At 38.5% G+C, this 14,709-nt stretch overlaps 1 protein-coding gene and 1 long non-coding RNA gene across 2 annotated transcripts in view; one reads left to right on the top strand and one right to left on the bottom strand.

Moving 5' to 3' along the window:
* STX8 (syntaxin 8) overlaps positions 1-14,709 on the top strand; it is a 244,015-nt gene that overhangs the window by 188,713 nt on the left and 40,593 nt on the right. The window contains exon 7 of the mRNA XM_075845250.1: positions 3,092-3,193. Coding sequence (XP_075701365.1) covers positions 3,092-3,193 — 102 coding nt within the window. The remainder of the gene's footprint in view (positions 1-3,091; positions 3,194-14,709) is intronic.
* Positions 12,129-13,210, bottom strand: LOC142665986 (uncharacterized). The gene is made up of 3 exons (XR_012851617.1): positions 12,607-13,210; positions 12,419-12,524; positions 12,129-12,335 (listed from the first exon to the last, which is right to left on the bottom strand). It is a non-coding gene; the product is annotated as an uncharacterized LOC142665986 (long non-coding RNA).

Genomic DNA, 14,709 nt, shown 5'->3' with positions numbered 1-14,709 from the left:
TCCATAAAAATGTTGGTCTGTCAATGATTTTTAGCTAAGTAGTCCAGAAATGACTGAAGTGGAGGTTGGCAACCCTGGGCTGGTATGCAGGCTGATACATTTTAGCTCACAGAGCATCTGCTACATTGGATACAATTGTAGCAAACCCTCAGCAGAGAACTAGCTGTGAGTGGGTTTTTAGTCCCTGACTAAATAAGTGTTCTCATTTACTGACCGCAAAATAATATCTTTAAAATTGTGAGTAATTAAAACACAAAGTCTATTAGAATTTTTTATTTATACAGTGATTAAGATTTATTTACAAAAAAAATAATGGAAAACCCCTTTAATTCTGTACTTCTATAGGATGCTTTTATAAGGTGGCCCTAATAACGTGTTCTCAACCAGACTGGTTGAAATGTTTCACTTCCAAAAAATGGCCAAAAATGCCTCCCATTGATTTCAATGGGAGGCGGAGGCGTTTTTTTTCCCGCGAGCGTAAAAACCGTCTCGCAGGAAATAGAAGCGACATGCCCTATTTTTCGCTGAGTTTTTATCCGCGGCGCACAATGACCACGGGTGAAAAACGCTGCAAAAAAACTCTGTGTGAACAGGGCCTTAGATTACTCAGGTTTTGCCTGATTGATGGTAGAGAAGAGGCAGTGCGGCTTGGGAGGAATTGAACACTGCCTTTTTCTGACAAATTAGGCGTGTTTTTGTGGGGAACCACTTTACTACAATGATTTGGACACGCGCGTCCGATTCGTGGACCCTGTTTGGGTGTGAACTGTGCTGCGTTTTCTGTTTTGCCATAGGATATATTCTATGGACTGGTTCATGGACTTTCTTGGGTTTGAGATGGATCAGTAATTCAGCTCTAAGGAATTCAGATTTTAGGTGAGACAAACCGTTGTTCTGGATTATTCAATCTTAGTCCTTCAGACAAGCCGTTCTGTTTGATCACACGACGCTCCAAAAAAAGCTAGCGTTTTTGTAAAGCGTTTTTCAAAATACAGGTGTTTTTTCTACGCGTTTTGGTGCGTATTTAGGATTCCTATAGACTATGGGAATTAGGAGCGTTTTCGGCATGTTTTACGCGCCACAAATTGACCTGATGCTGCTTTTTTTTTTACACGATGCAGAAAAAAAATGCGTCGTATGCGCTTTCCCATTGATGCGGAAACTCCAGGCCTCCGGTATGGTTAGTATTGTGCACAGTGGAATACTTGGGTGATGAGAAATTTTCAGCCTGAAGCGACTTTTGCACATCCAAAGACGTAAATAGGAAAACACTCAAAGCCTGACGCAGAAACCGAGACGTGCAACTTGGGCGGGCTGGATCGCTGCGCTCATACTTGGGCGATGATAAAAAATACCCTTCGTCCACTCTTGTGGCTTAGGTCTAGGGATACAAGATGAATACAATATAATGGGGGGGGGGGGATCCTGTATTTGTGTAATGGAACGTCGCAGCGGCCACTTAATCCACTTGGACGCGCTATTGTTGTGCAGTGCATTGTGGGCCCGTCTGGCACCACAAAAGGTTAATAACACTACACGGCCGCCCCCTCCGCTTTCCCAAGTCTCGTTTCTCTTCAGAATATACAGAATTTCTGGTGTGATTTATTTGGATTGCATTGAACTAATCCCCTTATTATTGAAAGCAATACATTTCAGAGCTGAATGTTAACCTCTCCTTATTTGGCCTCCAAAATTTCCGTTGGGTTTAATATTTGGAGATTGCTCTTCATGCCGATGAGAATTTCGTGTTTTTTTAGTGCATTTATTGTCTGGTACGACCAAATTAACATGGCGGCTCTAAGTACGTCCGTGAGGGTATTGAAGCTCACAGGCCCAGGTTATGCTGACGCCAATCGGAATCCTTTTATATTACTTAGAATTTATTTGAAGTGGCTTATATAGCACCGACATATTCCACAGCCCTGTACGCATATTAAAAGCTCTCACTTCAGTCTATCTCCAAGTCTAATTTCCCGATATCAAGGTAATTCACCTTTCAGTATAGATCGGGAGTTCAGGAGGAAATGAGAGAAACCGAAGAAAAATGATAAGAGCTTGAGGTGGACATACAAACGTCATGCAGAACCCCTAGTGCTGAAAACATATTGTATTATATTTATATGGGGAGGGGGTGCTATGGTTGCATATAAATTGTTTGCAAACTGGTGGTCATGTTCCCCTCTAAGGCTTCGTTCACATATCCATTAGGGCTCTATTATGTTGTTCCGCCGGAACTTCCCGTCAGAATGACTGAAACAAATGGAAACCATAGGTTTTGGTTTCCATCACCATTGATTTCAATGGTGACGAATCTGGTCCCAATGGTTTCCGTTTGTCTCAGTTGTGAAAGGGCTCCGTCATTTTGACGGAATGAATACCGTAGTCGACAGATCCTTTGTCAAGGCACCTTGAAAACTGAGCAGCAGATAGAGAAATGTGTTGGTTGGGGGATATACTTCTGCTATTTATATATTTTACAGGAGAAGTTTTGAATCCAGATCATATTGTAATGTAATGATTCTGGTAATGGGGGGTGGGGCTGTGACAACCCCTTATTAATGAAAAAGCCAGTGGTTGTCGTCATAGCAAAATTGTAGTGTTCATGGGGGTTCTCTGCTTTGGACTATCCCTACTTGTTAGAAGTTCCCTTGACAATAAGTTGATCATAAAGTGTCTTCCTGCTGGAACCCCCAGTGATCAGCTCTGATCTGTGGGGAACCCTGGCAGTAAGTGTTCAGTTTCCCTGCAGCGCCACCGCAGGGGAAATTAAGTATTACACAGTGTCCATTGATATTAATGTGTTGTCAGTGCAATGCAGGACAGGACAGGTCCGCCAGATCGAGAGACGCTTTATGTAACCGCTCTCCACTCTGACCAAGAGATGAGGATCCCGAACATGGGACCCCCCTCTATTACCTCAAAAATCCCTAATAGGATGTATGACAATGACTTTACTGAACTTGACAACCCATTTTAGCTGAGTAGATCACATCCGGTATCAGCACGGCAAACAAATGAAGCAGCCGGGAATTATAAACACTGTTTACATGAAGTTATATTTAAGGCCTGTGTTACTCTCTTTTTTTTTTAGAAATTATCGACGACCTGACAAACCTTGTAGAAAACACAGACACAAAAGTCCGCAATCAGACGAGACACGTGAAGCTGGTGGACAAGAAATCGGGATCATGCGGTAAGTCGTCCCAGCATGTCCGTCGTCTCCCTGTGGTTGGTGTGTGTCAGCCATTCTTTTTGTAGTCACTATTAATGTCATATTAAGTACGGTATATCAAAATTTGTAAAAGAAGAAAAAAAAAAGTATAATTTACTTCCAAATATGAACACCATTTGGTTTTTATGTCCAAAATTGAAGACTGATGTATTGGGCCCCAAGCACACTTCAGTGAAATGCTTCAGTGTGCGATCTGTTTGTTTTTTTTAACGGATAACACACTGACCCATTCATTTTTATGGGGCCATGCACACATCCCTTTTTTTTTTTTTTTTTGCGGAACCATGTGACCGTTCCACAAAAAAAAGGACAGGTCCTGTTCCTGTCCGTTTTTGCGCATCAGTCTCGGCCCTTCTATTCATTGGTCCCGTTAACACTACGGACCACACACGGAAGCCATTGTGGCGGATCCGTGATTTGCGGCCGTATAAATGGCAACAGATGTGTGCTCGAGGCCTTATTGAGTTTATAGGGAGCTGTGTAAAATTGTATTCAGTGAGCTCCCCCTAGTGGCAGCTGCAGGCAGAATTGTATCACTTTATGGCTGAGTGAAGGCAAGCAGGGGATTTGGAGCTGTGTATCAGAAAAAAGGGGCTCCGACCACTAGGATATGTTCTAAAACAGATCGTAATGGGAATTTTGCAGAATATTACAGTATTTGTGTTCTTTTTGATTCTCTCAAAACTAATAAAAGCAATGGTCAGTGTGATGGTAGACAGATCCTACGTAGCTGTATATGCGGTCATCTTTCAATTTATAACTATATGGAACCTGAAGTGCTATACGGTCAGATCTTGTCCAATTAGAGGACCAAGTCAACCACACAACCACTACGTAAAGTGACAGGACCTTGGCACATATTGGCAACCTTATGCTAGCTGCAGGTGTACCAATTCAGTCATATGACTGATACCATTCGTTCAGGTGAATGCCTAATATTTTACGAGGTTGCACTTTGTTTAGAACATATCCGAAAATATCTGATTTATAACATCCCCCGAAAAATGTCAAAAGGTCATATGAAATCATGGCCGCAAATAAGATTGAGATGGTGCATTACAGTATATGGTATAACTCAGCGGCCAGGGTGTATTTTACAGGGGGTGTGTGAATTTATGCTTTGTTTTTTCTAGAATCAGGTTGCCAGGTGTTTGAAAACCTGCCAGGAATCAGCGGGACCCCCTCCTCCTCCTCCTCTACCTCACTCCATAGTTTACCACCCATCCCCCACCATTCTGCTTTGAATTCTTAGAGGACCATTTTTCTCATAGTTTCAATATGAAGACACAATTGTACAAAAATTTATCTTTTTAACCCTTCCTGGCTCATTTATAGTAATAGGTTCTTCAGTGGCTGAGGTGCGTATTATGAAGTTCTGCATCATCTGGAGAACCACACTGTATATTACCCTAACAGCTGCAGAACCTCTTTGAAAAGTTGTGCTTTCAGCATTGTGAATAGATCGGTAGCAGCTGATAAACAAATTTCCCCTCATAACATAGAGGGTGCTGGACCCAGTATAAAGCACTCTGAACGTCGGCCCTGAGGACTGTATAATGTGGGTTCGATGTTTAACCCTTTAATGCTTTGGTCTTTTCATGCCTATAGACATCACGCGACTACTAAAACGTTTTTAAAGGGGGTTTCCAGCCACTAAAAAAAAAAAACATGGCCTATCCATCAATAGCTGATGGGTCAGGGTTCGACTTTTGGGACCCCTGCCGATCAGCTGTTTTGAAGAGGCCGCCAGCGCTCGTACAAACGCTGCTTCCCCTTCATTTCTTCTTTCTCACTGTGAATCGTCAACCCGCATTTAGTGGCAATTCACAGGCATTGCAGCCTTTTCTCCCATTGAAGTGAATGCTAGATAAGGCTGCAATCCCTGTGAATCACCGCTGAATGCGTGTCGACGGCTCACAGTGAGCAAGAAGACATGAAGGGGAAGCAGCGCTCGCACCCCCTTTAAAACAGCTGATTAGTGGGGGTCCCAAAACTCGGGCCACGACCCATCAGCTATTGATGGCCTATACGGAGGTTAGGCCATCAATTTTTAGTGTCTGGAAAACTCCTTTAAAGTCTTTACTTAATATAAGTCTATGAACATGAAAGTAAGAAAAGCATAGGCAAAGATATTAGGTGCCTGTATATACACGTGAAGCTTGACTATACTGTATTTCATTATAACAAATTCATAAGTTGAGCGTCTATATGAAAGAGTTTGGAAAATCACAAGCAGGTCCCATTCCAAAGAAAAATCTGATTACTTCCAGATTATAGAACGATACCACTTTCCAGGCTTGCAGGAGGGATATCGGTTGGGCAATTTTGATAAAGTACTCAGTTACTATACCTAGAGACCATTCATAGCAAGAAAAGTGGTGGAACACATTGTCATTATACAAAGCCTGACTTCAGGTTCCAGGGTGTCACGTCATAACAGAGCTCCCGCACTCCTCACCCCATCGGCTAAAAATTTCCCATGTTGGGCAGCACTATGATACGAATGAGTTTACGTAGGAAAATCATTCAGATCATTGAAGATTATTTTCTAACACGGCACATCCTAGAATGGAAATCACCAGTAAACGTTCTCCAGAGATTGAACCAGCAAGGAATGCTGGGAGATTTCAGCTCTGAAGACTGTAGAAATGTGAACTCTCCGTTGGCAGAATCTTGACGCTTATGGGTCACCTTTCCATTTTGATAGCACAAATCCTTCTCCGTTTGTACATGATCACAATAACTTGTTTACCTACAGACATGACTTGCCCATTCCCAGGGCATCAAGTCTTAAACGCAGTTTTCCAAACGGACACTGAATGACATTGAGTCATTTCCAAGGAATTCTCACGAGCAGAACCACCAAGCCCCGTCGATAGACTTGCCGTTTATCCCTACAATCATGTTTAAATGTAATTTCACGGGAGATCAGATACACTCGGACCACCCAAACATGTTTTGGACTGTTCCCCATCTTCCTGTAAAGTCACTGTAGACATCTCTGTTACGTTACTTCTCAAATCCGACGTACAATTTTTAGTTTTTCTTTCCAAAAACAGTCAGGTATATTTATTTTAAAGGAATTTTATGGATTTCACATGGACCAACTAACTTTTTTTCCGTTTAACCGTTCTCACCCTGATTTTACACACTTTGTTTCACATGGGTGAGTTCTTTTGTACGCTGGGCGCACCAGGGGCAAGCGTTGAGGAATCTCAAAGCCAAGTAATACGTGTTCCTGCTGGTCACTGAAGGATTAGCGCGGAAGACCCTCCATTTCAAGAGAGAGAGTCCAGCTCCTTACAACCCTAGAGTGGACAGGGTGACAGAAGGCTAAGTGGATTAAGGCACCAATTTGTTACGTTTCCTTTGATTCGAGAGAGATCAAGGTCACTTATCCCGGTTGGAGATCAAGGTCACAGAACGATGGTGGTGGCTTTCAAATGCCAAGACAAACCAAGCGTCCCACAATGGCATTGTTACTGCCCTCTCTGGGTGGCCCCTGGCTTGGAGACATTAGGATATTAGCATTCAAAAGGCTGACAATATGTTTCTGAGGGAACCACTGGGAACTGGCCAAAAATAGATGGCTAACGGGAGACAAGCCAACCAGGGAAGCATAACCAAAGAGGTCAGGAAGTTCCCCTTAAGACTGGTTTGATCACGGGAACTTCAATCCCCTATATTTTTTTTTTCCTTAATTCCCCAGTTAAGACGCCTCAGAGGTTTTCATGGACGACTTAGCCGAACACTTGTGTCTTTGTTACCCTCACACATTGGGTAATCAATGAAGAAGTCTTTCTTTGACTGTTGACTTATCTGCTTTCTCAAGAATGTTTTGAGAAAGTCACTCGAAGTTACTAATTTTCTGAAACTTAAAGGATATGGATTCACAATGTAAAATGCCAACAGTGAGGAACTTATTAGGATATTTGTTGCGTCTTGTCAAGGATATGGTGATGGACCATAAATGTCTCTATTTCTATGTTTTTTCCTGATATAAAATGAAATATTGTAATAGCTTTCTTTGTGAAATATTTGTTGCAGTCAAATGTTTAAATGGAGCATCGATTTCATATTTTGCTTTCCTATGCATAATCTGTCTTCTTTTCTCATTGTATGCCTGTGCCCATGTGTAGAGAAATATGTAACTACTATAATACTTCCCCCTATCTACAAGAATATAACTATTATAATGCTGCCCCCTATATACAAGAATATAACTACTATAATACTGCTCCTATATACAAGAATATAACTACTATAATACTGCTCCTATATACAAGAATATAACTAATATAATACTGCTCCTATATACAAGAATATAACTACTATAATACTTCCCCCTATCTACAAGAATATAACTATTATAATGCTGCCCCCTATATACAAGAATATAACTACTATATACTGCCTCCTATATACAAGAATATAACTACTATAATACTTCCCCCTATATACAAGAATATAACTACTATAATACTGCCTCCTATATACAAGAATATAACTACTATAATACTGCCTCCTATATACAAGAATATAACTACTATAATACTGCCCCTATATACAAGAATATAACTACTGTGTTACTGCTCCCTATATACAAGAATATACCTACTATAGTAGTGCCCCTATAAACAAGAATATAACTACTATAATACTGCTCCTATATACAAGAATATAACTACTATAATACTGCCCCCTATATACAGGAATATAACTACTATAATACTGCCTCCTATATACAAGAATATAACTACTATAATACTGCTCCTATATACAGGAATATAACTACTATAATACTGCTCCTATATACAGGAATATAACTACTATAATACTGCTCCCTATATACAAGAATATAACTACTATAATACTGCCCCCTATATACAAGAATATTACTACTATAATACTGCCCCCTATATACAAGAATATAACTACTATAATACTCCTCCTATATACAAGAATATAACTACTATAATACTCCTATATACAAGAATATAACTACTATAATACTCCTCCTATATACAAGAATATAACTACTATAATACTGTTCCTATATACAAGAATATAACTGCTATAATACTGCCCCTATATACAAGAATATAACTACTATAATACTGCCCCCTATATACAAGAATATAACTACTATAATACTGCCCCCCTATATACAAAAATATAACTACTATAATACTGCTCCTATATACAAGAATATAACTTCTATAATACTGCCCCCTATATACAAGAATATAACGACTATAATACTGCCGCCTATATACAAGAATATAACTACTATAATACTGCCCCCTATATACAAGAATATAACTACTATAATACTGCCTCTATATACAAGAATATAACTACTATAATACTGCCTCCTATGTACAAGAATATAACTACTATAATACTGCCGCCTATACGCAAGACTATAACTACTATAATACTGCCCCCTATATACAAGAATATAACTTCTATAACACTGCCTCCTATATACAAGAATATAACTACTATAATACTGCCCCCTGTATACAAGAATATAACTACTATAATACTGCCCCCTATATACAAGAATATAACTACTATAATACTGCCCCCTATATACAAGAATATAACTACTATAATACTACTACTATATACAAGAATATAACTACTATAATACTGCCCCTATATACAAGAATATAACTACTATAATACTGCTCCTATATACAAGAATATAACTACTATAATACTGCCTCCTATATACAAGAATATAACTACTATAATACTGCCTCCTATATACAAGAATATAACTACTATAATACTTCCCCTATATACAAGAATATAACTACTATAATACTGCTCCTATATATAAGAATATAACTAGTATAATACTGCCTCCTATATACAAGAATATAACTACTATAATACTGCCCCCTATATACAAGAATATAACTACTATAATACTGCCTCCTATATACAAGAATATAACTACTATAATACTGCCCCTATATACAAGAATATAACTACTATAATACTGCCCCCTATATACAAGAATATAACTACTATAATACTGCCCCCTATATACAAGAATATAACTACTATAATACTGCTCCTATATACAAGAATATAACTACTATAATACTGCCTCCTATATACAAGAATATAACTACTATAATACTGCCCCTATATACAAGAATATAACTACTATAATACTGCCCCTATATACAAGAATATAACTACTATAATACTGCCCCTATATACAAGAATATAACTACTATAATACTGCTCCTATATACAAGAATATAACTACTATAATACTGCCTCCTATATACAAGAATATAACTACTATAATACTGCCTCCTATATACAAGAATATAACTACTATAATACTGCCCCTATATACAAGAATATAACTACTATAATACTGCTCCTATATATAAGAATATAACTACTATAATACTGCCTCCTATATACAAGAATATAACTACTATAATACTGCCCCCTATATACAAGAATATAACTACTATAATACTGCCCCTATATACAAGAATATAACTACTATAATACTGCCCCTATATACAAGAATATAACTACTATAATACTGCCTCCTATATACAAGAATATAACTACTATAATACTGCCTCCTATATACAAGAATATAACTACTATAATACTGCCTCCTATATACAAGAATATAACTACTATAATACTGCCCCCTATATACAAGAATATAACTACTATAATACTGCCGCCTATACACAAGAATATAACTACTATAATACTGCCGCCTATATACAAGAATATAACTACTATAATACTGCTCCTATATATAAGAATATAACTACTATAATACTGCCTCCTATATACAAGAATATAACTACTATAATACTGCTCCTATATACAAGAATATAACTACTATAATACTGCCTCCTATATACAAGAATATAACTACTATAATACTGCCTCCTATATACAAGAATATAACTACTATAATACTGCCCCTATATACAAGAATATAACTACTATAATACTGCTCCTATATATAAGAATATAACTACTATAATACTGCCTCCTATATACAAGAATATAACTACTATAATACTGCCCCCTATATACAAGAATATAACTACTATAATACTGCCCCTATATACAAGAATATAACTACTATAATACTGCCCCTATATACAAGAATATAACTACTATAATACTGCCTCCTATATACAAGAATATAACTACTATAATACTGCCTCCTATATACAAGAATATAACTACTATAATACTGCCTCCTATATACAAGAATATAACTACTATAATACTGCCCCCTATATACAAGAATATAACTACTATAATACTGCCGCCTATACACAAGAATATAACTACTATAATACTGCCGCCTATATACAAGAATATAACTACTATAATACTGCCTCCTATGTACAAGAATATAACTACTATAATACTGCCGCCTATACGCAAGACTATAACTACTATAATACTGCCCCCTATATACAAGAATATAACTTCTATAACACTGTCTCCTATATACAAGAATATAACTACTATAATACTGCACCCTATATACAAGAATATAACTACTATAATACTGCCCCCTGTATACAAGAATATAACTACTATAATACTACTACTACTATATACAAGAATATAACTACTATAATACTGCCCCTATATACAAGAATATAACTACTATAATACTGCCTCCTATATACAAGAATATAACTACTATAATACTGCCTCCTATATACAAGAATATAACTACTATAATACTGCCCCCTATATACAAGAATATAACTACTATAATACTGCTCCTATATACAAAAATATAACTAGTATAATATTGCCCCCTATATACAATAATATAACTACTATAATACTGCCCCCTATATACAAGAATATAACTACTATAATACTGCCCCTACATACAAGAATATAACTACTATAATACTGCCCCTATATACAAGAATATAACTACTATAATACTGCCCCTATATACAAGAATATAACTACTATAATACTGCCCCCTATATACAAGAATATAACTACTATAATACTGCCCCTATATACAAGAATATAACTACTATAATACTGCCCCCTATATACAAGAATATAACTACTATAATACTGCCCCCTATATACAAGAATATAACTACTATAATACTGCCCCTATATACAAGAATATAACTACTATAATACTGCCCCTATATACAAGAATATAACTACTATAATACTGCTCCTATATACAAGAATATAACTACTATAATACTGCCTCCTATATACAATTATATAACTACTATAATACTGCCTCTATGTAGAAAATTTGAATATAATTATACTAAGATATCACCACAAAAAACCCGCCGATCAGCAGAATAAAGGGTCCAGTACTACTGTGAGTGCCATGTTCCCTTTATTATTTACAGAGGTACATCGCTGTACATATAAGTAGTGGCCATGTCCTTTCAGTGAATGAGGCTGAGCTGCAGCACCAGTCACGGCTACTTGCATATGTTGGGCGCTGTACTCCTCTAAACAATAATGGGCACGCAACGCCCCCATTTATTCAGCTAATTACAGGGATCCCTGAATATGGACCCCCACTAATTAAATATTGATGGTGTCAAAAAACCCTTGAGTGTATAGTCACTCTTGCTGGGTTTTTAAAGTTTTTATTCTGCTTCTAAGCAGTGGTTTCATAAAACTGTATTTTTGTTTATTTTTTTCCATAATGAAGCATAAATTGCTGCAATTTTTATTTTGTTTTTTGCTGCCATGTTTCTATAAATTACATCTGAAAACACATAAAAACTACCAAGTGTGAATGCACCTTTAGGGACCCTGTATTACACAGATTTTCTAGATCATTGCCCAATTTAACTTTTTTTAAAATACGCTAAAAAGTTATAAAAAAAATAATTTGTTTATTCTAGAATCTGGTAGAATTGCTGTGCAGTTTTCTGTGGCTCCGGCCCTTTAACATGCGATGATTGGTGAGCTGAAGAGGGGGAGGGTCCTTCTTCACACGTGGATATGGCAGCTAGTCTACCCTTACACAGCTCAGTCCTGGATGAGAAGGGACCGGGATATTTTTTACATTTTTTGTAGTCGGATCCTAGAAAAGAAAAAAATCCAAATAAGAAAAAAAGAATTGACAAAACATTCACCACAAGGAGAAGCTGAAGACGTCAGACTTACCGGATCTCGCTCCTGTTCTGCTCATCACTGATTCTCCGCACTGGAGGAGTCTGAATGGGAATTTCAGATGGTTTAGGTGGTAAAGGCCACGATGTTGGGGTGACAACTGCAAAAAAATTAGAAATTCAGTGTTCAGGTGGCTGTAGAAGAGATGTGAGGTGAGAAGATCATCAGTGGATGGCACTTACCTCACCTAAAGATGGTAAATGGGCCCCGAGCGGTAGATGGAATTAACATGGCCGCTTTCTCTCCGGGGGTTTGGGGCCCTGATGGTAAATGGGCCTAGAGCGGCAGATGAAATTTAGATGGCCGCTTTCTCTCCCGGGGGTCAGGGGCCCTGATGGTAATTGGTCCCCAAGTGGCAGATGGAACTAAAATGGCCACTTTCTCTTTCGGGGGTTCGGGGCCCTGATGTTAACTGTATCCCCCAAAAGGTCCTTAATCTCCACATCATCTGGAAATTGGCATCCGCCAATCTCCATCTTTTCATCGTCATTCTCCGCGTCCTCCATCTCAACATCATCTGGAAACTGGCGTCCGCCAACTTCCATTGCCTCATCGTCATTCTCCACGTCCTCCATCTCAACATCATCTGGAAACTGGCGTCCGCCAACCTCCATCTTCTCTATCGTCCTCATCCTTGGAAACATCCGCATCATCCTCAACCTCCTCCTCTTCCGAGACGCGTCCATGATGAGAGCCAGCAAGAGAAAAACTGACACCTCGGTCAATGTGTGACCCCAATTTATAAACTTTATGATGTCACAACATGATGGCCATTATGTGCAACCGAAGCACCTCCAGATTACAGGCCACGCCCTTCATTATAACATTACGCTCCGAGTCTCCAGGTGACATCACAAGAAGTGCAGAGAAACAGAATCTGCCAACATTCTAAAATGTTCTCCCAGGAAACACCAGTGAAATGTATTCTGCCCCTCCCCCATAGATATTACAGGTTTAGCTGCCGGCATCGTCCAATAGAATCCAGCATTGCACAGTGTAATCAGATCTGTTGCTTGTCCAATAGAAACATCTGGCAGTGCGCTCTGACGTTAAGCGACTATCTGTATAAAGCGTATACGACAAGTCAAAGTGGGACATTTCTATTGGATGAACAGTGGTGCAGACTCTAGAGCCACAATAAGGACATGGTTTTCTCAGTACCGCACTGCCCCCTCCTCTCACCAGTTCTGCTCTTACGTTAGAGAATAAGGAATAAATTGATAAGCCTGTGTTCACATCCGCCTACGGACCCTTTTTTCCCCCTCAAAACGACAGACACGTCAGCTGAACCTGACAGACTACATTGTAAGCCAATGGGGTCCATCAGCTGCTGGTTGTATCCAGCGTGCCACGGATCCGGCTGTGCTTTAATGTAAAGTGAAATCCATGACAGAAGTGTGAAAAAAGCCTAAGTAGTGTGTGTGTGTGTGTGTATATATATATATATATAAATATATATATAGTGTATCTAGTGTACAATAATATGACTACTATAATACTGCTCCTATATACAAGAATATAACTACTATAATACTGCTCCTATATACAAGAATATAACTACTATAATACTGCCCCCTATATACAAGAATATAACCGCTATAATACTGCTCCTATATACAAGAATATAACTACTATAATACTGCCCCTATATAAAAGAATATAACTACTATAATACTGGCCCATATATACAAGAATATTACTACTATAATACTGCTCCTATGTACAAGACTACAACTACTATACTACTGCCCCTATATACAAGAATATAACTACTATAATACTGCTCCTATATACAAGAATATAACTACTATAATACTGCCCCTATATAAAAGAATATAACTACTATAATACTGTCCCATATATACAAGAATATTACTACTATAATACTGCTCCTATGTACAAGACTACAACTACTATAATACTGCTCCTATATACAAGAATATAACTACTATAATACTGCTCCTATATACAAGATGTAATGGCAGGAAGGAGGTGAAGGGAAAGTGAACCCTAATCTACCCACCGCCCTGTCCCTGCCTACTTGCAACGACCCGCCCTAGGCGACGGGGTACAACTGGGCGGCGGTCCCTACGCTGTCTAAGTGCACGGGAGAACAAACAGGGAACACGCAAGGGAAGGGGCAGTAGCCACGGAACGCCGCGAGGAAACGGAGCGGTGAATGAGTAGTCAGGACCAGGATGAAGTGGAGTATACCAAAGTGAGCACGGAGAAGGACGCAAGCCAGGGGCAAAGCAAAGCAGGTTAAGCGGAACTGCAGCAAGGCA

This window comes from Rhinoderma darwinii, chromosome 13, assembly GCF_050947455.1.
Source record: "Rhinoderma darwinii isolate aRhiDar2 chromosome 13, aRhiDar2.hap1, whole genome shotgun sequence".
Classification (NCBI taxonomy): domain Eukaryota; kingdom Metazoa; phylum Chordata; class Amphibia; order Anura; family Rhinodermatidae; genus Rhinoderma; species Rhinoderma darwinii.
Note: the sequence above shows the minus strand (reverse complement) of the source record. Positions and strands in the feature narration are given on the sequence as shown.